Source organism: Suricata suricatta, chromosome 15 (genome assembly GCF_006229205.1).
Source record: "Suricata suricatta isolate VVHF042 chromosome 15, meerkat_22Aug2017_6uvM2_HiC, whole genome shotgun sequence".
NCBI lineage: Eukaryota > Metazoa > Chordata > Mammalia > Carnivora > Herpestidae > Suricata > Suricata suricatta.
Window position 1 is genome coordinate 75,769,340 of NC_043714.1, and position 23,435 is coordinate 75,792,774.

The 23,435-nt window shown below is 55.7% G+C and overlaps 1 protein-coding gene across 22 annotated transcripts in view; it reads right to left on the minus strand.

The window, feature by feature from the left end:
- PTK2 (protein tyrosine kinase 2) overlaps positions 1-23,435 on the minus strand; it is a 207,157-nt gene that overhangs the window by 66,216 nt on the left and 117,506 nt on the right. For 11 of the 22 annotated variants that reach the window (XM_029923978.1, XM_029923974.1, XM_029923973.1 and 8 more), the window contains 5 exons: positions 20,440-20,470; positions 18,620-18,672; positions 7,303-7,386; positions 6,340-6,357; positions 375-431 (listed from right to left, as the gene is read on the minus strand). In XM_029923978.1, coding sequence (XP_029779838.1) covers positions 375-431; positions 6,340-6,357; positions 7,303-7,386; positions 18,620-18,672; positions 20,440-20,470 — 243 coding nt within the window. The remainder of the gene's footprint in view (positions 1-374; positions 432-6,339; positions 6,358-7,302; positions 7,387-18,619; positions 18,673-20,439; positions 20,471-23,435) is intronic. The other 11 variants (XM_029923992.1, XM_029923986.1, XM_029923983.1 and 8 more) reach the window with 2 other exon arrangements.

Consider the following 23,435-nt stretch of genomic DNA (forward strand, 5'->3'; position numbering starts at 1 on the left):
AAGAACAGAGTTTTTCAAAGGCGAAATGCAATTAACTGAATATGGTCCAAAACATTGAGTACAGAAATGCGTACATATATTTACCTTTAAATAATACGACATGCTGCAGAGAGGAAATTCTGTCATTAATAAAGACTGGACAATCATAGAGCAAGGAGACGAGACTGCAGAGAACCTAAAACGAGGCTCCCGGCCTGAGACCGGTCACACACAAAGCAGATTTCTAAAGACTGAAAGAGTTCTTCAGTTACCTACACTCACTGAGGTTTCAAAGACAGCTCTGAAAACAATAAATATCTAAAACTTTTAAAGGGAAGATACTTAGGAGTTAAGGATCTGTCAAAGCTGAACGGGAAAAGCCCGAGGCTACTCACTTGAGGGCATGGTGTACGTATCTTCTTCGTCTATGATCTCAGCATAATCGTCCGTCTCTGTGGGAAGGAAACAGATAAGCTGGAAGCGGTGAACCACGTGACCTCCTGGTCTTTACTACACCTTGAAAAGCAAACCGGTCTGCCTAAATCCCCTTCTGTGCTGACACGGTCCTAAAGCCCCGCTCCTCAATGTTTGCTCACACGTGAGTCATCTATGGAAATAAAGGTGACATCATGGCGCAGTCTGTTGTTAACACACAGACTCGTTTCTCAGGGGCCAACAGGGCTCACACAGAGAGCCCTTGTCCAGAACAAAAGATGTGAAGCAACTGTGCACAGGGTTCAAAGCCGCCCGTCCGTACCGACTGCGCACTCGCTCTCATCTGCACCAAATCCACGCCTGAACCCCACCCCCCCCGCTGTCTGCCGGGGTCTCTCCAAGCACATCTCAGAGCCGGGGACCGTGGCGCTGTCCGTGATCAGCCCCTACGGCGCAAGCGGGACGCCCTTGCCTGAAGGGCACAGATGGCGGCCTGACTTTCGAGGAGACTGACAGGGTCACGCGTGTCATCTGTTCAGGGCGGAACCAATGCAGCAACTTCTCTCTCCTCGCTTTTCACTCAGATATTTGAAGACTGCATGTTAATGTGAAGCAGAAAAGATCTAACAGGAATGATGAAATGAGAAGAGCAAGCATATTCTGAGCTCTTTTCTGAGATGACATCAGGAGTTTCTGTGTTTCCGCTCACTCCTTCCGGTACGACGGTGACTTGGAACCCCGACGCCAGGCCACTGGGGGAGACTCATTTGGAGGAAACCCTCGCCTGAGTGGCAAGTGCGCTGACTCAAGCCTTCTCTCTTTTCTCTGTCAAGAGGGAAACCGGTAGCTGCTCCAGGCAGAAGGGTCTCAGCTGCGGGGCCGGGAAAGGAGGGCAGAACTTCCTCGACGGCGTAAGAGCTCCTGGAGGAGGAGACCCGACCCGGCACCACCCCGAACCCCAGAGACACAGCCAGCAGGAAGCTCTGTCCGTGCTGCTGCTGCTTCACTCACAGGCTAAAATTATGGGGAAGACAGGAAATACACGGGCTACACTCTTCGGGGTACAACTGTTCCCCGCGGCCGTGTAACGATGGAGATCAAAGTTAAGAGGAACTGGAAGAATTTACTTTTTAACTCAGCTGGCAGCATATGAAGTCACCAAACGAATTCTCCTTGAGCCACTTAGTAAATGTAAGCCGCTCCAAAGTCCTGTAAGAGAGGCGGGTAGGCTGTGCCCACTCTTCCATGTTGTAACACTACTTCCAGGATTAATCCACCCAAACCTTACGCGCTTTCTCTTCTCTCTCTCCCCCTCCTATCCTGTTCTCAGTGAACCAGCCTGTCCCAGGCCCCCAGCTTTGCCTCTGTGTAAGCCAGCTTCATGGAAGACACGGAAATGCTGTTTGGGCACAGAAGGGAGCTGCTAAGGTGCTTTAAGAAAAAGGACCAAGTGGAGGGGGATCTGTGCTAAGAGGTGGGACAGCTGAAGCCACATGTCACACGTGTGGCATTTGCTGATCGTCTTCTCCCTTTATTCCGTCATCTATCAAGGTTGACTGTGCCTTCCCCTCAGGAAGCTGAGGCAGAATTTACACCAACAGCAGGGGCCGAAGCACACGCCTTTAGAGGCCGAACGTATCAGGCGGCCCCGGGACGGCAGGACTGTGGCGGGGACTGCTGGCGGCAGGACCGTGGCGGGGACCGCTGCTGGACGCCCGCCTTCCTCTGCTGCCCTCACCGGAGTGCTTCAGCAACCCTTGCTCTTGGCTCTGAGCTCCATTAAGGAGACGCCATGGATCAAGGATCACCACAGGCACCGAATCCTAAGTGGCTGTGGGGACACTGCCTGCCTGCTGGAGAAGGGCACGGCGCCGCCCCACGCTCTGATGTCAGAGCAGGCCTCTCACCCAGCACTTAACGTGCGGGCGGGGGCTCATGCTGGCTCGGCCACCTGTGGTTTCCAGCCAAAGTGTCACCGAGCCAGGAACCCCGCCTCAAACGAACCTGTCCCCCCACCCCCATCACTTTTAACCATGCTGCCCGGCTTACTTTCCTCAGTACCTATCACCATCAATGATCTGGCAGTCCCCTGTCTCTTGTCAAGTGTCAGTCTCCCTCCAGCCGGAGAGCCCAGAGGAGCGGAAGCTGGTGTGTTTAGCACTGTGCTCTCAGCATCCAGCACAGTGCCCAGCACGGAGAAGGGGCTCGGGATACACATGCCGGGCAGAGAGCAGCGGAGAGGGGGCCTTACCCTCCTCCAAGCTGGGGCCAAGAAGCGATGGGGCCGGTGCAAGGCTGTGCAGACCGTGGGGACAGGCACGAGCTGTGCTCGCTCCCACGACGGCACCTGCCCTGGCCTTGTTCTAGCTGTGCCCTCATGCGGCGTGTGTGTGTGTGTGTGTGTGTGTGTGTGTGTGTGTGTGTGTGTGCGCGCGCGCGCGCCCACCTGGCAGGGAACTAGGGGAGAGGCACATCAAGCGAGGTGAGGACCTGCACGTAACAGACGGTCACAGAACGGGAGCTCCTCAGGGTTTTCTGCTTCCGAGGGCTCCGTGGAAGGAGCCGGGCAGCTGGGGGGTGCCTGCCTTCCTGGCTGCCCTCTAACGGCTTCGAGGACTGCCTCGTTTTATAAAAGCCTCACTAGGGCTCCAACCTTGGAAAGAATCTGAAGCCATAAAGATAAAACAGCTAGTGCACAAAGCGATGTGGGAAAAATCAAGTCACAGATCCTGCAGTTAGTTCACAAAGCCGCAGGGAAGAGCCTGTAATTGTTCGCTCTCTATGCTCCGTGAGCTCCACGTGAAGCCTGGGGGAGAGCAAAGCCCCTGGGAGTCACGCGGGAGTCACAGGGGGAAGGCGCGTGCACTGTGGGCTAAGGGGAGACAGCAGCGCAGCGCATGTGTCATCCGAGAGGTGGCTCCCACGGACCAGAGTCCATGCTGTGGGAGGTGCACGGGCCACCGGGCTTTCCTCGGGACCTGCGGCCCAGGGGCCTCTGGCTGTGGCGCGGGGCATACTTCTCCAAACACTGTTGATAATGATTTGGTTCTTTTTTTCTTTCCTGGTTTAAATTCTGGGACCACAGGATGCTGATATGAAAGGGCCCCTGGGAAACTGCAGCCCAGCCGGAAACTGCCCGGGCACCCCCCAAACGACATGATACAAGGAAACAAACATAAGAAAAGGAAACAGGTTCAAGACCTGGGCACAGCTAAGGGCGCCAGGTCCACACTCCTCCCTCACGGATGATGAGGGCAGCGTGACTGAGAGCTTGTCCTGCAGTGGACAGGCTTAGGGACTGTCCCGCTTCTCTGGCCCGGACGTACTGCGACCTTCAGCCCCACTCCCTCCCACAGGGACCTGGGGCCCGCAAGGCACGTGAGGCCCCCTGGTCCCGGGGCCGATCAGCGGGGGGCTGGTGCCGCTCTCGCCTCGCTAAGACCTTCCACAGCATTTATGGGGATTTTGGTTGGTTTTTTAGAGATTTTATTTTTAAATTGTAGGGCTCAAACTCACACAACCTTGAGATCAAGAGTCGCATGTTCCACCGACTGAGCCCCCCAGGGCGCCCCTGGGGACTTTATGCTCCAGCCATGGAATACTCCTTCCTGTAGGGATACTTTGGCACACCCCACCTCCCCCAACACAGGCAGTTCTGTTCGGATGTTCCCAAGAAGGGGACCTGTGTTTTGGGGAGACTGTTTCAGGGTATCTGGCCCATAAGTTTCGTGTTTCAAAATCCTAAAACCTTGTACAATATTATAATCTGAAAGGCTGGGTATCACGGTACGTGATAAAATAAGTGACAGGAAGACACGTTAAAAGGACAGAAACTGACAGCTTAGGAATTTGGAGAGAAAGGAACCAAATCCTCCTCTTAGAACAAGGTGCAAAGAGTTGAGGCTGGTATCGAAAACGACACGGCTGCGCGACGTCCAAGTCCCGGGCTGCCGCGAAGGGGCTCGGTCTAGCGTTGGGGGCCGCCGGCCATCACCCCGCGGCGGCCCACGGGAGGAGCCGCACAGAGGCCTTCAGGCTCACGAGCTTCTCAAGCACAGCCAATCCGCTCGCTCTCTCCCGTGATCCGCTCACGCCTCCTCCACCTGCCCGGCGAACAGCGGGGCCCCCTCCTCCCTCGTGGGGCTTGTGCCTGGCTGGGACACCTGCGCCTCGGAAGGCCTGTCCCCCGACCGGCTTCCGGCCTGCCCTCAGGAGGCCGGAGCAGCACCAGTCCCACAGAGCAACACGCTGGCAGGGACCAGACCACCGGGCTGTTCCGTGGGACCGCCCAGTGTCACGTCTCCCTCTCTGACCTGGGGAACAGATACGTGCCACTAGCCGAGCGGTCCTTCCCCAGGCAGCCAGGAAGGGCGCAGCTGTGCTCTGGTATGGGAACCACCAAAACGGCCCGGACCAGGCTTGGCAGGTCTTTTCTGGAAAGGGCTGGACGGTGTGTATTTTAGACTCCGCTGCAACTGCTCGCCCCTGCTGTTAAGTGACAGAGTGACAGCCAGCAGCCGCGGTACGCAGATGGGGGGGGCGCGGGGGATATGTTTTAAGAAAATCTTACTTGTGGATGCTGAGATGGGAATTTCACAGTTCTATTCTTCTTTTGATGTCCCCCCAGTCATTAAAGAAGCAATTATCATCCTTAGCTCCAGGCCAGTCCGAGAAGCACAAGAGGCGGGCTGTGTTTGGTGGCCGTGGGCCTCAGTGTGTGCACCCCCAAGTGGCTAGAGCCCCACGGCCCCGCTCATCCGTCTGCAGAACGGGAGCGGCACTGCTTGCCCTGTCTGAGCCACAGCACCGGGAAAGTCAAGTGTGAGGGAAAGAAACCAGCTTCCTTCCGCAGCGGATGTCAGGGAAACCGCACGTTCGTCAGCATGTGGTCGAACGCTCACGTTTGCACAGCGAGCCTCACACCGCCCACGGAGCCCTCTGGGGATGAAGACGGGAGGAAGCGGCCGCGCAGGCCCGTCAGGAGGCCGAGGGGGACCGCGTGGGGGCAGGGAGCGTGCGGCCTGTGGCAGCTGTGGCCTCGGGGTCTCCCCGCCCTGCACTCGTGGGTCCCTCTCCGGCTGGGCAGCCAGGCCAGCGGTCACCCGGAGCACACGGCCCAGTCAGTGCCCGCACACGCGGCTCCAGGCCAGCAGTGTCGCTAGCGGGTGTCTACCACGGAGGGACCTCCATGCTGTCAGCCCCGCGGAGCCGAGGCGCTTTCCCAAAGTCCCGTGTGGCGAAGACCTTCACGGCTCAAGTCCTCCATCCCGCCGTGAAAACGGCCGAGACGAAATCTTCGGGGAAAGCACTGTCTCATTTAGTCACGAGGACAAATGTAAGTCCCCCCTAATTTGAGTTTAGGGTAAGGAGCTCACATTTCCTGTGCGCTGACATGAAGTGGGGAGCGTGAGCCATGAAACGTGACTGTCAAACTCCTGGTTTATGAAGCGCCATCCTCACCTGCTTGAAGAGCACTCCTCACACGGTCGCTGATATCCTCTGGCTAGTTTGTGTGGTTCCGAAAATTCACGTTTGGCTCCCTCCTTCCCACTACCCGCCCCCAGACCGAAAACTGTTACATGCATCCACCGCACTGGGAGTCCCGTGGGGACCTCTGTCATTCACAGCGTGCTGCCCGACTCCTCTTGTGAACAGTACCCTTCTGACAAGCTTTCTTGAAACCCAAAGTTAAATGAAGTCTAGAAAATTCGCTGTGTGTGTATACAGCTAAAATTTACTGCTGACACATGACAGAGAAACGGGCAAAGCCCTAAATGATTTTAGGAGATCATTTGTTCATAGCATCACTTTTTCACACTTGATTTGCTGAGTCAAAACCACATGCTGCCCTTCATTAAATACTGAACCATGTTTACGAATAAATCATTCTCATATTAGTAACACAAATGTGAAAATAAATATTACCGTCCCCACTAATTTCATCTGCAGATCCAGGTGGCATGCAAAGAAAGGGAGGGTGGGGAGGAGGGGGGGCAGGGGAGGGGGAGAGAGGGAGACACACTATTAACATACAAGTAAATCAAAGCACAAGGAAAACAAAAAATCACCCCCCAGGTCTAATTCAAAAGAGGACAGAGCGGCTGCAGCAGTGAGCGTGTCACTCGGTGTGAGGGTGCTGTGGCGAGTGTCCGGCTGTCCGCGGGTCATGCACAGTCCACGGCAGCTCTGGGAGGCGGGGCCTACCACACCGCGCAGTTCACCCCACCGGCTCTCACAGTTAAATGCTAACAATGGCCTTTACCTCCCTCAAAGGAAACTTGTGTCCTCTCAGATAAAAATGAAAATACCAGTCATTAATGAGTCCGGTAGAGGCTGGCCAGGGGCCCGGCCCTCAGCACACCTCCTCCAGGAGGGCATCCTCCAGTGCCATGGGGTCCTAGTACCTGGGGGCCGCAGGCCAGGCCCAGCGCATGAGCTGTGCAACACGTCCAGCTTCCGTCTAACTTCCTGCGGTGTCCGGAGAAGTCCCTCTTCGACTTCCCACACAGAACCTCTGCTTCCCGGAACACTGCCCGCGCGGCCTGGCCGCCTCTGCCCCGCGCACCCTCTGGGGCTCACCCCGACCGCTGTCCCCCGCTAACTCGGGGGCCCCGCAGGGTAGAGCCAGGTGCATGGTGGCCCCAGGGCCAGAACACGGAGACCCCGGCCCGTCGCCCTGTCATGCATGTAAAACCCAGCAAAGAGGCAAACAAAACATCTCCTCTTGGAGAGCAGCCCAGAGATGGTCACCGCGAACCATCGCCCTCGTGCGGCCCCCGAGCAGCGGACACCCAGGACAGGCCACTGCGCAGGGGACAGTCCACAAGCGCAGGGTCAGGTCCGCTGCCGGCGCGGGCAGGTGACAGCTGGCGCAAGCTAGGGCAGTACCCGTAGGAGAAGGCTCGTGGGAACAGAAGACCAAGGGGAGAAAGCGCCTAGCTTTCTTAACTTTATGCTGGCGGGGAATGACTCCTTTATAAAGAGGCAAGAGGAAGAAAGAGAAAAATAGAAACACATTATTCAGTACAACAGGAAACTCAGGTTCCATTCTAAGGCAGACGTATAAAAGCAGAAACAAAATGGCAATGCTTTTATTTCACTATTGGCACATTTTATCTCTAACTATCATTGACTCGAGTTTGAAAAAACAGATTAATACTATGAAATGTGAAGTTCGTCTTTAAGTAAAGGTCACTACTAGACGTAGACACAGTGGACAGACGCAGGAGACTCCCGGCTCCGCAGAGCCAGCCGGGTGGAGGTACAGATATTTTTACAAATAACAAAACTGAAACAATATGAGACAACACAAAAAACAAAGACCAATAAAGAGTTCAAGAACCTTGTGAACATTTAGCCATAAAGGAAAAAAAAATGCCAGAAACTAGCAGAGCTGGATTTGGGAAAGCTTTATGAGCCATTTTTCCCAAATCAGCAGCAAAGACACAGACGCACAGACCTGACGTGTGCACCGAGAGTAAATTCCCTGAACAGAAACACCAGCGACGGGACGGTTTGAACACAAGGCCGCAGAGCCCCCGCCTGGCGGCAGCATCTATCCACTCACTACCTGCCTCCTTCCCGTACTTGAGACTCATGTGACTGTCCTGTCGGCCCCGGACACCGGCTGGAGACACACCACCCTTCCCAGCCCCCCAGGGGCACGCAGCACAGGAGAGCGGAGGAGCAGCGGGCGTCTGTCACAGTGAGGTCAGAACGCAGGACACACAGCATCTTGAGACGCAGCAGAGATGACACGTGACAGGAAAGACCAAGAAGACACGCAAGACTTAATGGCACACCCGTGGAGCCCCCTCAAGAAAGGCCAGGGGGTCATATGATGGCCGACAGCTTACAGTGTCAACGTCCTAGCGGACGGAAGCGAGAGGAACGGACACGTACGACGCGGTGATATTTCAGACCGGACGGGGCGTCCTGTGAGCAGAGCCTCACCGCTGAGCCTCTCACCCCCACGGGGTGGGTGCAGCTCCCTGTGGGGTCTCCGTAAAGAGCGGGGGGGGGCCTGAATGCCCTGTCAGGCAGGCTGCAGCGCAGGCCTGGGGGTGCGGAGAAGGGCCAGGCCTCTACGGGACCGGGCTGGGGGAGACAGGAGCGCGGACTGCGGACAAGGTAACGGCAGTCTATCAATATTAGGTTTTCTGATTTCGATCCTTATGCTGTGATTGTTCAAGATGATGTCCTCGGTCTTAGGAAACACACCCGGAGCGTGTACAGGTAGACGGGCACACCCTGCCCACAAGTGGTTCAAATGGTCCAGAAGGAAAAAAAGAGTGAAGGGTACACTGCACCAAAATACAAACACAGTAAATCTGAATAAAGAATAAATGAGAGACTTCATTTTACTGCTCTTACAACCATTCTCCAAGAGTGCCATTAGGGACACGTAAAGAATACAGAGAACATGGACTCGAGCTGAGATGCTGGCTCCACGATTCAGGCCCTGACCTTGGAAAACTGACCAAACCTGTTGGCATTTTACCTGTAAAATGAGGCAGTAGCGAGGCTTCCCCAGGAAGAGCTGTGGAGAAGGGGGGTGCCCTGGGACTCCCCAGGCCCCTGGCACAAGGCGGCCGCCGCATGGGTGCTGCTGTTCCCATGTTTCTATGGCTCATTTCTAAACTGAGCTGAGTACTCTTTACATTGACTTAAAAAGCAAATAGTTTTTTTAAAAATAGAAGTACAATAAAACCTTGGATTACAAGGGACTTGTTCTGTGAGCATTCTGCAAGATCGGCAAACATTTCTAATAAGTTTTCACTTGATAAACGAGTGACGTTTTGCAATTCAAGTAGCACCGATGCTGAATGTGAGTCACATGGTCACAACTGAGCTAATGGTTCTTGAAATGTCTTTGACACATAAGTGCTTTGGATTACAAGCATGTTTCTGGAACAAATTATGCACACAAACCAAGGTCTTGCTGTATACCTCAGTAATAACAAGATCATCCCACATCATTAAAAATGGTGGGGCGCCTGGGGGGCTCAGTCGGTTAAGCGTCCGACTTCAGCTCAGGTCATGATCTCACGGTTCGTGGGTTCATACCCCCATCAGGCTCTCTGCGATCAGCACAGAGCCTGCTTTGGACCCTCTTCCCGCTCTCTCTGCCCTTCCCTGCTCATGCTCTCTCTCAATAAAAAAAAATAAACACAACAAACTAAAAACAATGTTGTCAGGACCCGTATAGTTATTGTATCTAAAATACACTGCGCTATTCCCGGCGAACTCCCGTGGGCACTGGGCGCGCTGGGCGGATGCCGGGTTTACAGCAGTTAACAGGCTCCCAACCCCCACCTTATTTGCCTTACATTCTCGTTCGGGGAAAAGACCACAAACAAAAAGGTAAATGACCTGGTGTGTCAGTACGGACCTGCTGCAGAGAAAACCAGAGCAGAAGTGAGCAGGGGGCACTTTCTACCGAGGCTGCAGCTTTAAACACGGAAGGAATCGCCTGCAAAGGCCTTCGGGGAGGAGCAGGCAGGGCTTGCGCACACCTGGGCAGAGCAGAGAGCAGCGGCACAGACCCGGCTCTGCAGAGGCCAGCCTGGGCCACCTGCCAAGGACAAGGAGGTCGGCCAAGGTGACGGAAGAGTGAGGGAGAGGCGGTGAATCCTCCCGGTGACGGCACAGACCTGGGGCCCACGTCAGGGCTCCGGCTGTCACTGAGTGACGTCAGGGAAGACGGGTGTGAGAAAGGAAGTAACGTGATTGGCCGTGGCTTCTAAAGACTTCCTGGGAGCGTTCAAGGGCCGTAAGAAGCGCCAGGCCACTGCGCCGATCCAGGCAGAGTGTGTGCAGGCACTGAGGGCAGCTGCGCGGAAAGCTGACTGAACACCGAGCACGGGCCAGTTAGGAAGTGCCACTCGGCTGGTTAAAGAGGAAAGCGAAGCCAAGCACCCGAAGCAGCCCAAAGGCCCCGGTCCGATCGGCCGGGAGGAACCCCAGTAAGGGGAAGCTGCGGCGGGCCTGCTGGGCGGGGGGAGGCTCATGAGGCCTCAGAGAGGACGTGCTGGGAACGCAGTCGGCCCAGGAGTCTGGGGCTCAGGGAAGCTTCCGGGGTTGGGAGGGCCCTTCGGGAGACACTGGTATCATGAAACCACGACACACAGGAAGACCCCCGAGGCAGCGGCCGGTGGCAGAGAAGAGACCCAACGACGGAAAGCCGGGGCCCTCAGGCGTGGAGGGAGGGTGGGGGCCAGCAGTGAGGCAGCAGGAGGGAAGCTGGGAGGGACGGTTTCCAGAAGCAGCACCTCCTGTGCAGAGTTCTGTCATGGAGCAGGGTGGGGGGCCGCGAGAGGAGGGCCAGAGCCCCACGCTGAGGGGCCAGGGGCCGAAGAATCCCCTGCCACCAACGCAGAAGCCACTCGGACTTGGAGGGGGCGCCGGGCCAGGATCCAGACACTGAGCTCCGCTCCAGTCCCCGCGTGGCAGCAGCTCGCAGAAGAGGCCGTGGCCATAGCCGTGAGGGTGGCGGGGCAGTGGCGCCTCCAGGACGGGGCCAGGCCGGTGAGGGGAGGTGGCCAGGGGCACAGGGGAGCGGGAGAGGGACACGACCGGCGTGCACAGTGAGGACGGGGGCGACGTGGGCCTTCTCGAGGGGCTGGCACACGGGGCGGGGGGAAGGCGCAACAGGGCGAGTCGAGGGCCCGGCGCTGTCCCGCTCGGTCTCTGGCCGGAACTCCGCGGCTGACGGCATGTGCGGGCACACCCCCGGCCATCCGCAGCCCGGGCGTCCCTGCCCCCAACGATGCCAAACATCCTGGAACTCGTGATGCGGCCCCAGGAGAAAGCGCAGAACAGGATCTGGCTGGGAAGGCAGGCGGCGTTTTAAAGCCTGGGCAGTCAGCGGGGAGAACAAGGCAGCTTTCCTGTCCTTCTCGAAGGAGCCAGCCCTCGGGAACCGGAGGAGCTGACGGAGGGAAGCTGTCTTTACAGGAAGAATGGCCAGACAGACCAAGAAGATGGGGCAGAAGTCACGCGCCCCCGCCCTGCGGCCTGTGACAGCATCCAGGCAGGCAAGTCCATGGCCGCCAAGGCTCACGGGGACTCACAGCACATTCAGCACAACGCCACAGAGCTGTGAGTAGCCAGGCGTAGGCACGCCACTTCTTCAACAGGTAAACTGCAAAATAAATACATAAAAAGACATGGCCTCGCCGATGGGTACAGGAGGAGACGGACACAGCAGGCCCCGCTCAGCCAGTGCTGCTGGCGGGGCTCCGGGCTGGAGGCAGCGAGTGAGAAATGCGGCAGCCCGGGGCTCTGAACGCTGCCTGGAGAGCGGGGTTCAGGAATTACGTCAATGTTTTGCAATATAGTAATACTGTTTTAAAAAGATCCCAGATCTTTCAGATGAAATATGTCTTCGATTTGTTTTAAAACAGTCAACAGAGGGCGCCCGGGTGACTCAGTCGGTTAACGCCTCCGACTTCGGCTCAGGTCATGATCTCGGGGTTCACGGGTTCGAGCCTCATGTCGGGCTCTGTGCTGACAGCTCGGAGCCTGGAGCTGCTTCCGATTCTGTGTCTCCTTCTCGCTCTCTGACCCTCTCCCACTCGTTCTCTCTGTCTCTGTCTCTCTCTCTCTCAAAAATAAACACACATTAAAATAAATAAATAAAACAGCCAACAGGATATGTGTTTGTGGAAGTTGGGGGAGGCAGGGGTGAGGTAAGCGCGGCCACAAGGCTGCAGCCACTGGGTCTTAGGGAGGAGGGCTGGGAGGGGCACTACGCCATCCTGCTCTCTCTCCTTCTAGGCGTCTGGGAGTCCCCAGGATAAAAAGTCACAAAAATTAGAAACGGAAAAGCCTACCAACATCCGTTTGTTCATACCAAATGCGTTGTCCTGACCCATGTACTTGGGTTTTAACAAATTCCACAATTATTAGGCAGCTATATCTCAAGTTCTAGAATTCGTATTTTAAAAGCTTCAAGCCTTCTTTTAATGGGGCCTTTGGACATTAGCAATATTTGTTTTACTATTTGGCAAGATGATAAGTGGGCTTCTTGCATTTTGGAAATAAGTTTTCTTTAAAGATTAAAGATGATGCGTTGTGTTAAGATTAAGAAGGCTCATGAACGCGCCCGCGCTCTCAACCCCGCCCCCCGAGACGCGCACCCGCTCAGGGTCTCGTGAGGCACGCCGCAGGCCCCTGACCGCGTGGAGGCGGCCGGGGAGAGGGCGGCACACTCTCCATTCCGGAATCAGGTGCATGGGGCTAAGGGAACAGTTGGCTGTGGCCTGGAAAGTGTGTGGAAAAGTTAATATCCCATTTCTTTCTTTCTGTTTATGTATTGATTGATTGAGAGAGACAGAGCATAAGCAGAAGAGGGGCAGAGAGAGAGGGAGACACAGAATCTGAAGCAGGCTCCAGGCGCTGAGCTGTCAGCACAGAGCCCGATGCAGCACTCGAACCACAAACCGTGAGATCATGACCTGAGCCCAAGCGGCTTAACCCACTGAGTCCCCCGGGCGCCCCGTGAACTCCTGTTTAATCACTACCACAGCCGTTACCGCTCTGCCCTTCACGTGGGCTCTGTCAGAAGTCCAAGTGCCCACGGCTGCTCCCTGCAGGGGGCCCGCACATGTTCCTCTGCATGCCTACAGCCAAGGGGTCGAGTCCAACTCCAGGGTCGGGACTAGGAAGCTGGTGTGGCCCTCGACTCTACTTTACAATGTATGACGTAGATGTTTCGGTCCCAATTCCTTTAGAAGCCAGAGAGGAGAGGCAGACGATTCAGTAGCCAAGTCTCGGCAGAGGCCCAGGGAGCTGCAACGCCCCAGTGCTGGAGGAAGGGCGGCACCGCGGGGTGCTCTGCTCATCCGGGCACAGTGCCGTCAGCCGTCCTGACCACCTCCAGCGAGAGCCCGCTGCGAACCCCTCAGTGGCTAAAAGTCTCTCCTAACACAACCCTGATCAGAGACCCCTATTCATGACCGTCGAACTCGGGAGAATTTCTAGTAAGCCAGGTGCCGGAACAAGTCAATACCATCCGACACTTACCCACCGAGTTTAGGCTCCGTCGGTAAACCCCGGCGTTATCCGATCTGCAGCTGGCACGTCAACCAGACAAAAGAAACTCTTTCAAACTTGAATACAGGGCAGATGTGAATTTTAACACAGGAGAATCAGGGAGGGGCCAGCACTATGCTACTGCTGACAAACGGGGGAGAGAGGCTAAAATGCAATCACGTTCAAAACCCTAGGCTTCTGCGTGATTCGGTGTAATCGAATGTGAGGACAAGGGGCCTTGGGGGCCAAGGCGTGGGTTGTAATCGGGCTTTCTGCTGCTTGCTATGGGCACCAGGCCACGCCAGCTCAACGCTGAGTCTGCGAGGAGGGCACGGCACGAGGAAGTCTGCCCTGAGGCTAAGGAGCTGATGCGCACGGACGCGCCGGCCAGGACCCCTGGGCCTCATTCAAATCTAGCGGTGCGAGCCGGAGCAGGGCCAGGGAGGAGGACAGACCCCGCACTGCGGAGACCACAGGAAGAGAGAGAGACCGTACATAATCATTACGGACTGGACACTCACCACCTTACGTTTTACAGAACTTCACCGTTTATAAACTCCTGCATATTTTATAAAGTGAATTGTAAAATCTATAATGAAGCAACTAAAAGCAAATAACATCTATTTGTTAAATATATTTTAATTTAGAATAATTTTTAGTCACTGATTTGAAAACCTTAAAAGTAATAAAGGAAATGCTGACACATTAATAAACACTAAACTAAGGGAATCTGTTACAAAGTTAAATTTTTTTTTTAAATTGCAATAATGGGCACCGGAATGGCTCAGTCAGTTAAACGTCTGGACACTGGCTCAGGTCATCATGTCACTCACGGTTCATGGGTTCGAGCCCCGCGTCAGGCTCCATGAGGACAGCTCAGAGCCTGGAGCCTGCTTTGGATTCTGTGTCTCCCTGTCTCTCTGCCTCTCTACTGCTTGTGTGCTCTCTCTCTGTCTCTCTCTCAAAAACAAACAAAAATTTTTAAATTTCAATAAATACTGAAAAAAACATCGTCACATAGGGCTCAGCAGAAACAATCAAACCAAACATTTCCACTGACAGTAAAAAGTCACTACACTGGCTTTCATGGCAGAGATACAAGCGAAAAACCGTTTTACAACCTCTGGTCCAACTGTAAGTAATCCAAACATCCACAACGTGCTGGGCCGTCCCCACACAGAATCCTCGGTCCTGGTCACACAAGGATTGATGACTTGACCAAGGGCTTGGTTACTAAAAACAAACAGCCCCTAACACACAAAAACCATCCAAACAAACAAACAAAAAAAAACCACCAGAGTTTATATCTTCAAACACATTTCCGACTCAGCGTTACTGCCCTTCCTTGGACACACCTGTATTTGCAGAGAACTGCCCCCCACTCACTGCCCCGTCCCGGATGCAGGCCGCACCCCTCCCTCCTGCACTCACAAACCCCTTCCTGCCTGCACTGGCCTCTCAGTTCTGAGTTCTAACTTGGCTCTATGATCTGCACGTGTTTCCTAAAAACGTAATAATTAGGCTAAAAATCACTTTAGGCCTCAGACTGAGGAGCGCAGGGAGTGTGTGTCCTGGTTCTACTTTACCTCTGGGAACGCGGAGTTTGTTTTCCCAGGGAAGCTTCGTCTAGATTTCTAAGATAAATTCTCTATGTCCAACATTGATCACAACTGCAGTCCTGACAAAGATGATCCAGTGCGACCTCATCCACCCTCGAGGGGCGTCCCCTGAACCGGTGCTGGGCGGCGGCCCCGAGGGCGGCACTGACCCGGGCTCCAATCCCAGGCCCGTCGATTCCAAGCCGTGCAGCGTGACCCTGATCAAGTGTGTTCACGCTCCCAAGGTCTTTCCCGCATCTGCGAGCCGTCGCAGGGACCGCACATTAGGCACCTGAAGGTTTAGTGCCGTGCAGACCACGGTGATCTTGCGGTACAACAGCCCTGTCCCCCCCAGCCGTGTGTGGCCTTGGCCGAGCACCCTCCAGAGCTGGGCTGCCGTGTCCACCGCGTCCCCTGGCCCTCTCCCGGTTCTCTGTGCTCCTCAGTCCTGCTCCAAGGCCCAGTGCACGGTGTCCCCGACCTGCATGGCTCCGTCTGTCCCTTCAGCTACCTGCCCACGGGTCACCTGCTCACAAATACTTTTCTCCGCCAGTTTTATTATTTTTTTAAACATTTTTTTCATTTAAGTACTCTCTATACCCAACATGGGGCTCGAACTCATGACCGTGAGATCAAGAGTTGCCCACTGCTCCGAATGAGCCTGCCAGGAGTCCCTTGACCAGATTTTTAAGTAGCCTCCCCCTCACTGCTCTCAGTTTAACTGCTTGATTTTACTTTTAATTTTTTTTAATGTTTATATAGTTCTAAAAGACAGAGACACAAGCAGGGGAGGGGCAGAGGAAGAGAGGGAGACAGAGAATCCGAAGTAGACTCCAGGCTCTGAGCTGTCAGCACAGAGCCCGACTCAGGGCTCAAACCCACGGACCGTGAGATCATGACCTGAGCCGAAGTCGGACGCTTGACCGACTGAGCCGCCCACATCCCCTTAATCGCTTGACTGTAAGCCAGTGTGTCGGGCCCGTCTCCACAGACTGTCACCTCATAAAGGACAAGGGGGTGGCCTTGTTTTCCCCATCACACCCCAGCGTCCAGAACGGCGCCTGCACACGGCTGCGTGCACTGTCTGCTCTCTGAATTAACACGACTGGGGAGAGCAACACTGGCATCATGCCACGCTGCAGTGAGACGGGCCGTGACAGAGGAGCCCCCTGCTCCCCGGGAGCCTGGCCGCCCTCGGGGGTGACAGACAGCACCAGCGCTCTGGGAGGCATCACAGCCTCTGGGTCTCCCGGCGGAGACGCCCAGAGTCACAGCCCCCGCGGGGGGCAGGAGCACGGCGTGGCGGCTCATCCAGTCCCGCCCCGGCGGGCCAGCAGCAGGTCGAACAACCGAGGCCGACAGAAACCTGAAGCCATCAGTGCTGCCGCCACCTGCCCTTTGAACACTGAGGACTCTCCTTCGCCGGCCGCCGTGAGTTACAAAGTGACAGCCACGCACCGACTCTGAGGGACAAAGACTTTGACACGTGATGATGACAACAGTGTCGGGGCCGGGGGACAGCTCAGGCGGGCCAGAAACAGGGGGGAGGAGCAGGGAGGACGGGTGCAGGTCCCCACTTTCTAAACCACGCGTCGGGGGAGGAAGGCACTGAAGGCTGAGCTAACGAGTCTGGACTCTGATGGGCTGTGGATCTCAGCTGGGGGCTTCTGATCAAAGAGCCGCCGGATTCCATCTAACAGCCATGAAGGCAGTGCAATCAGTCAACAGAGGGGAGAGACTGAGGTAGAGACCGGGGACGAGAGACAGCCAGGAGGGAGCGTGACGATCCGGGGCCACAGGACAACTAGGAGGAAGCGTAAAGACACAACGGTAAAGGGTGGGTGGCAGGGGAGGTTAGACCCGGGTTCGAAGATGATCAGCTGCCTACACCAGAAGTTCAAAGCCAGAAGAAATGAGGACCCGATTAGGGAAACAGAAGGAACAAGATGCCAAGGTTCCCTGAGGCCCTCCTTCGTGTCACTTGGGCTACGGGGTCCTGGCCAACATGAGGGGACACCTCTGCTCCGTCTTCCACGGGGAAGGGCTGTGGAGTGTGCAGGGCATTCCTGGGGCTCCCCCACAGCCCTGCTGGGGGCCGGCATGGTGTCACGGGGACCGACCCTGACCCCACCCGGCCCACACAACAGCCTGCGGGACACCCCAGGCCGCCTGGCTGGCTCGCTGCTCCAGACCCAGGTGAGCCCACAGACTCCTTGGCCACGCTCACCCCGTGGCACCGGCGCTTCTGTTCCTCCAAGTAGATCACAGACTCCCTAGGGCCTGCTTCACACGTGCCCCGACTCGGCGCCCGCCACGGCCGGAGCGGGGGACGGGCCCAGCAAGGGCAAATGCAGAGCACCGCTCAGCGCCCCGGTGTCATGCCAGGGTCAGGAGAGTCCGGTGGGGAAGGCGGCATGCAAGCACGACAGACTGGCATTAGAACATTCTGGCAACCCTGCAGCCCACCAGCTTCAGACGCAGGCCCAGGCTGCAAGCTCTGTACTCCAAACACCCTCCACCTCCGTGGACCGGGAATGGGCTGCGGTTTCCTACACCGCAGAGCTCTGACACACGACTGCCACCAGCTCATCACTAGAGGATCCTGGCCGAGTGTGTAAAGGTGGGGGCACAAACACCTCTCGGCAGCGCACTTGTGGGGCGTTTGTGCAGAATCAAGACTAAGCATTGCCATCTGTGTGCTAGAACATGGAGAAAGAACACAGTCATCGACCAGGCAGAAGCACAAACTAAATTTCAGGAAAATTAACTGAAGGGGAAGTGAACTCATAGGAATTAGGTTTCTTCTGAGTTGGATGGTCAGAGGTGGAGTTGTGGGGAAGCCACCATTCAGAGACGTGACGCAGAGCGAGGGACAAACAGCAGGTGTGTGCGACCACACGTGTGTGCGCATGCACCCGCACATGCACATCTGTGTGGATGCACGTGTCCGCGGTGTATGTATGTAAGACACCAAGAGGGGGTCCACAGAAGACGCTCCTGCCCTCACTGTGCTCCACTGTCCACATCTTTAAATGTGGAAAAAGGCACACAGGTTTTGAAAACATACCAGGAAAAGCACACCATACTCACGACGCCAGCAAATAGTTAACATACTGATTGTGCCAGTATCTTAACTATATCTTTCAAAAACTCAATATTCAAACACCAGTTCATGTTAATTGTGAAAGACAAAAACCACTTAAAAACACTTCACGTTTCCTGAACTCAAAAAAAACAACGAATGCACAAAGTATATTCTGTTACGTTCTGAACTGCAAAGGTAAATCGTAACAGCAAGGTCAAAAGTAATGTTCACTCGAACTACAATGAACACTACATCACAACTGAAAAATGACCTGGAGTTGTAAATAGTCTCGGAAGTTGCCTGACATTATACATGAACGTCTCACCTAAAGAAAACTCACGAGCCCGTCTGAACCTATTCACGATGGTAAAATCACGGAGCTCTGGGTAGTCAGACCGTTTCATTTTCTAAGCTATTCTAGAAGGAGCAATCGCAGCAGAGACGAGGCTGCCGCTCCGGCCTGGGACAGACCCCGGGGGCTGCTCACCTGACACGGAGACCGCGTGTGTCCGCACGCCCTGCTTCTCGCTGTTGGCCAGCCTGCAACAGAGAGGGGCAGAGCCGTGAGTGCCGCGCCCGCACACGGGAGCACCTGCAAGCGGACTCTGCCGCTCCCCAGGGGACCGGACGCGCAGGGCTGATTTTCAGAAGACTCTACTGCACTACGTGAGGCATTTAAAATAACCAGACTGCTTTACCGGTGTACAGATCAGGGATTAACACCAATGAGTGAAGGAATGCTCAGAAAGCCCCTTGTGACGGTGGATTCGGCTCACCAGCCAGCAGACTGTGGGCTGCGAGGGATGGCGCCGCATGGACAATAAAACGGAGAGAGAAAAACGCCTGGAACAGGAATCCGCACTCCAGAACGCCATTTAAAAAAACCAGGCTATAATTTGTCCTTCTGAAATGTAGTGTGTGGAAGCAAGCAGGTAGTAGGTGAAACTATATATTTTTATTTCCAGACTGGGAAAAACGTAAGCTTAACCCATCTGCTCACTTCTTTCATGCAGGGGCTCAACAACAGCTGTGTCTTACGTGTTTGCCCACAAGATCCCTCTGCGGCGGTGTGGCCTCGGTGACCAGCCACCGCGGCATGAAGCGGGGGACTGGGTTGCTGCTGAGCGCTGCACCCAGCTGAGCCCCAACGGTCCCTTAAGCGCCACAGGGGCTGCGGGACGGCACATCAGGGTCTCTCTTCCGCATCAGCCACGTGACTCAGGAAACCTCCCCGGGGCCCGTACGCCGGGCGGTGAGGGTGGGCGCTCCCGAGAGCGGGTCACGCAGCCGGCCCCCATGCACCGCGGCCGAAACAGCGGGTCTTCCGGGGCCCACACACGCCTGGGCGCTGCTGCCATCAACTTGTCATAGGTGCATGGACTCCACCGCCTCCTGAGCACCGGCAGTCACAGCATCTGCCACTCGGTCACTCGTGGTGACTCAAGTTGGCGTCATTTGCTCAGCGTCCACCGCATCCACTACCACTTCTAATCGACCACCTCTTCACCCGCTTTTACATCCACGTTCACCATTCTGCATTTTTTAATCCTCAGAGTCATCTCATACAGACTCTGCACATCTGAAGGTGTCGTGGGCACTGGTCCGTGGCCTCACGTGGGACATCAGGGAACACGTAATAAATATCTCCTCCGAGTGCGGGCGGCACACTGCCTCAAAGCTCAAAGCTGCCCTCAGCCTTCCCGCCACTCAGCCGCACGGCTACCAGCCAGACGCAGGTCCCTGGCGGCCATGAGGCCATGGGGGCGGGGATAAGCAGAAAGACAGTTTGTTTAAAGTGGGGTAAGCACCACAGCAAGGCAGAAGGTGTTTCGGGCACGCACAGGGGGATGCTCTCCGGGGCTGGGGCTGGGGGGTCATGGGGGTGTCTAGAGAAAGCGATGCAGGATGAGCCCAGAAAGAAGAGCAGGGGCGAAGCAGGGTCAAGGAGGCTGGAGAAGAGCGGGCCATGAGGGGGAAGAGCATTTACAATGGCCTAGAGGTAAAGGAAGGACGGGCTACTCCTGTAACTAACGAAAGTTCAGCACAGCCTCACAACAGTGCAGCTGCAGTGAAGCCAGCCTAGAGGGGCGGGTGGAGGGCAGCGGTCAGGGCCCCCTCGCTGGCCCGAGGGCACTTCCCTTGTCAACAAGAAGGACAACTGATTTGATTTCTTTCTGGAAATACTGGTTTTCTACTTCCCTAGTCGCACACGTAGAAATGTGGTCATCAGGCAAATGGAAAGTCAAGCATGGGACCTTGGCAGTTGCTAACACAACCGAGTGACAAAACGCACAAAGCAGTACTTACTTTGGTATTGATGGCAAAGCCCGTTCACCTTCTGTAGGAAAAAAGAGAGAGAGAGATGAGGTTCCTTCTGTGTCTTCTGGGAAGGTTACGTTCAGAAATCAGAGAGAGCTTAGCAATAACCCTTTAACAAAGAGGTTACTAGCCTGTGTATCTCAGGCTCCTGTGGCCGATTTTCAGTACTTAACACACACAGGCCGACCAGGGGTGCTTGAAAAGGTACCGCCCAATCAAATCAAGGCAGAGGTGGGAACCTGGTGAAAGACCTCCTCCCGGGAGGCTCTAGAACACAGAGGCTTCTCAGGTCACGGTCAACATGACACACACTAGAGGGCATTTTGCACCTTGGTAAAAACGCCCACTAGTGGCAACACCACAATCTGTACGGGAAAACACAAACGAAGGGAAAGCGATCCTTGGATCGTGCGGAGGCAGCGGGCCGACGCGCCGGAGCAGCCCGGGAACCCGAGCCCGACCTGAGCCCTCGACCCGGGGCTCGCCTCCCACCCACGACTGCAGTCTCGTGGCTCCAGGCAGTGTGACGGTCCATCACAGTGAGGCACAGGCCACGTCTGGTGGGCTACCCTTCCCCCACCCTCCTCCCGTGAAGTAGGAAGCACGGAGCCCCCCGTCTAACATCTTTTATCTGGACAAATCTAACAGGCACGGAACCAATCCTGTCTTCTAGTCCACCCCGATCTAAGTCACTACCACAATCATCTTCCCCAAATACAAACCCATCAAGTCATTCCCCTGCTTAAAACTGTAGTGTCTCTCACTGGCTTTTTTTTTTTTTTTTAAGATTTAAAATTTAAGCAATCTCTACATGCAATATGGGGCTCGAACTCACAACCCCAAGATCAGGAGTTGCATGCTCTACTGACTGAGCTAACCAGGCGCCTCTCTCACCAGCTTTGAAGATGAAATTTAAGCACATCGGCTTGCCCCGTGGAGCACTGTTTATTTTCTGCTGGGACACCATCTCCCTGTCTCCACCTTGGGCTCCCACCTACACCCCATCTCTCTGCCGCCTTCCCAGGCAGCCCATTAGCCCTGGCACTTGCCCTAAAAGACCGCCGCATCAGCTCCCGGCCCGCAGGGCCTCGGCCCCGCCCCTCGGGCCTCCCCCTCCCTGTTCCCTGGGCCTGTGACTGCAGATCCTATCTCCCCGAGCAGGCTGCCTTCACACACCCCAACCCTTGAAACATGCTCTTCCTTCTTGGTGGAGATATGAAGAATCCCTCCTTTGGTAGAAATAGCAAATCCTTCAATTTCTTAAAGCTCAATTGGAGCGCAATTTGAGCTCAGAGGAGCGCTTCCTGCACCCCCCCAGGCAGCCCTGCCGGGCTTCGGCCCCGTTACAGGGCGCCCCCAAATATCGGAGCCACCGCGAGGCTACCGGAACCTGCGCGCAGCTGTGCCGGAGCCGCAGCAGGGCTCCCCGTGCTCCAGAGGCTCCCGGACGGCTGCTGAGCAAACAGAGAACTGGTGGCGCCGAGGGCCCCGGGAACCCCTTCCGGGCACCTGTTTGTTTACCGACGACACAGGAATCAGACTGTCTCATGTGTGCTGACACTCGTGCGGCCTGAGTAACACAGAAAGCACGCGGCTGCTGCGTGAGACCCAGTGCGCCGCAGCAGCCCCACGCACACTTCCTCGCTCCAACCTCCCGGCCTCCAAATTTCAAGTCAGAGGACCAAGGTGTACCATGAAGGCCAACGCAGAGTCACTGGAAAAGCCATGGAGCACCCACGGATGTACCAGCACGTCTTGCCCACACCCACCACTGTCCGTTCAGAAAGGCCTTCCCAGCGACACAGCGGTGTGGCCGCTAGCTGTCTGCACTCCCTGTTGGAACGCCCACTTCCTTGGAGAGAGAAAGGCACCAGTTAATAAACACGCGGCGGCCAGACTTCCTGCGCAGCTGGGCAGGGGCAGGAGGCCGGCTGGGAGTGCGCCGCCGCAGGCCCGGCACAGAGCGCGCCTTCAGGAAGCAAGAACCAACAGAGCACGGGCAGAGAGGCCGACCACGCCGTCCGCGGCAGCGTCGCGGCCACTCAGAACTCACCGACCAAAATGCCTGAGTCCAGGACGTAATTTCGAACATTCCTTTAAATGTACAAAGCTAAACGTGCACATGACCCCTTGTGTCATGTGTTATTTCTCTAAATAAATTCTTTAGGTGTAAGGATGGATCTTTCTATTACCCTACATTTGACCTTTACGTTTTGAGTAAAAGTTTTTACCTGATTTTTAAAACTAAACAGTAGAGACACCGGAGCAGATGTAAATCACAAAGGTACGTAACGTGGAAAGGCAGTGGGAGAGCTGAAGCCCCCTGCTCTTGGCTTCAAACACCCCCCCCCGCCCCCTCCCCGCTCCCTGTCCGCAGTCGGTCACTTGGCTGCTCCAGACGTCCAGACCTTTACCCTCGTAAGCAAGCACACGCAGGCTTCGCCACACGCAGCCACACGCAGCCACACGCACGGAAACCGCACCGTCCCATGACTCCGCAGCGCGGAGCGCGGCCCCAGCGGCACGCGGCCCCTCACTCGGCGGTAATGCCACTCAGGACGCTCGCGCCGTCTCCGCTTTGAGCTACTGCAAACAGCGCGGAGGGACGTCCTGTGTCTGGTTTCCAAGAGGACTTCTAGGAGGGGGACAGCGGGGCCCCCCGGCAGCTGACACGGACATCAAAGTGCAAGAGCACGTCTTCCCAATCACACGCGTCACCAAACCAGGGACACAAAACGCTTACTGGCGACTGTCCGCGGTGCCTTCCTCTATGACGAGCCTCTTTTCATCCCGGCTTGTCTCAGTGAGCTGGGAGGCCATGTGAAAAAGAAGAGGTTTTAACTCTCTGGTGTCCGTGTCACAAACATCTTCCTGCCCGTATCACAGCTTTAGAAATGTTTCTTTCGGGGGCGCCCGGGGGGCTCAGTTAGTTAAGCGTCCGACTTCGGCTCAGGCCATGATCTCAGAGCTTGTGAGTTCAAGCC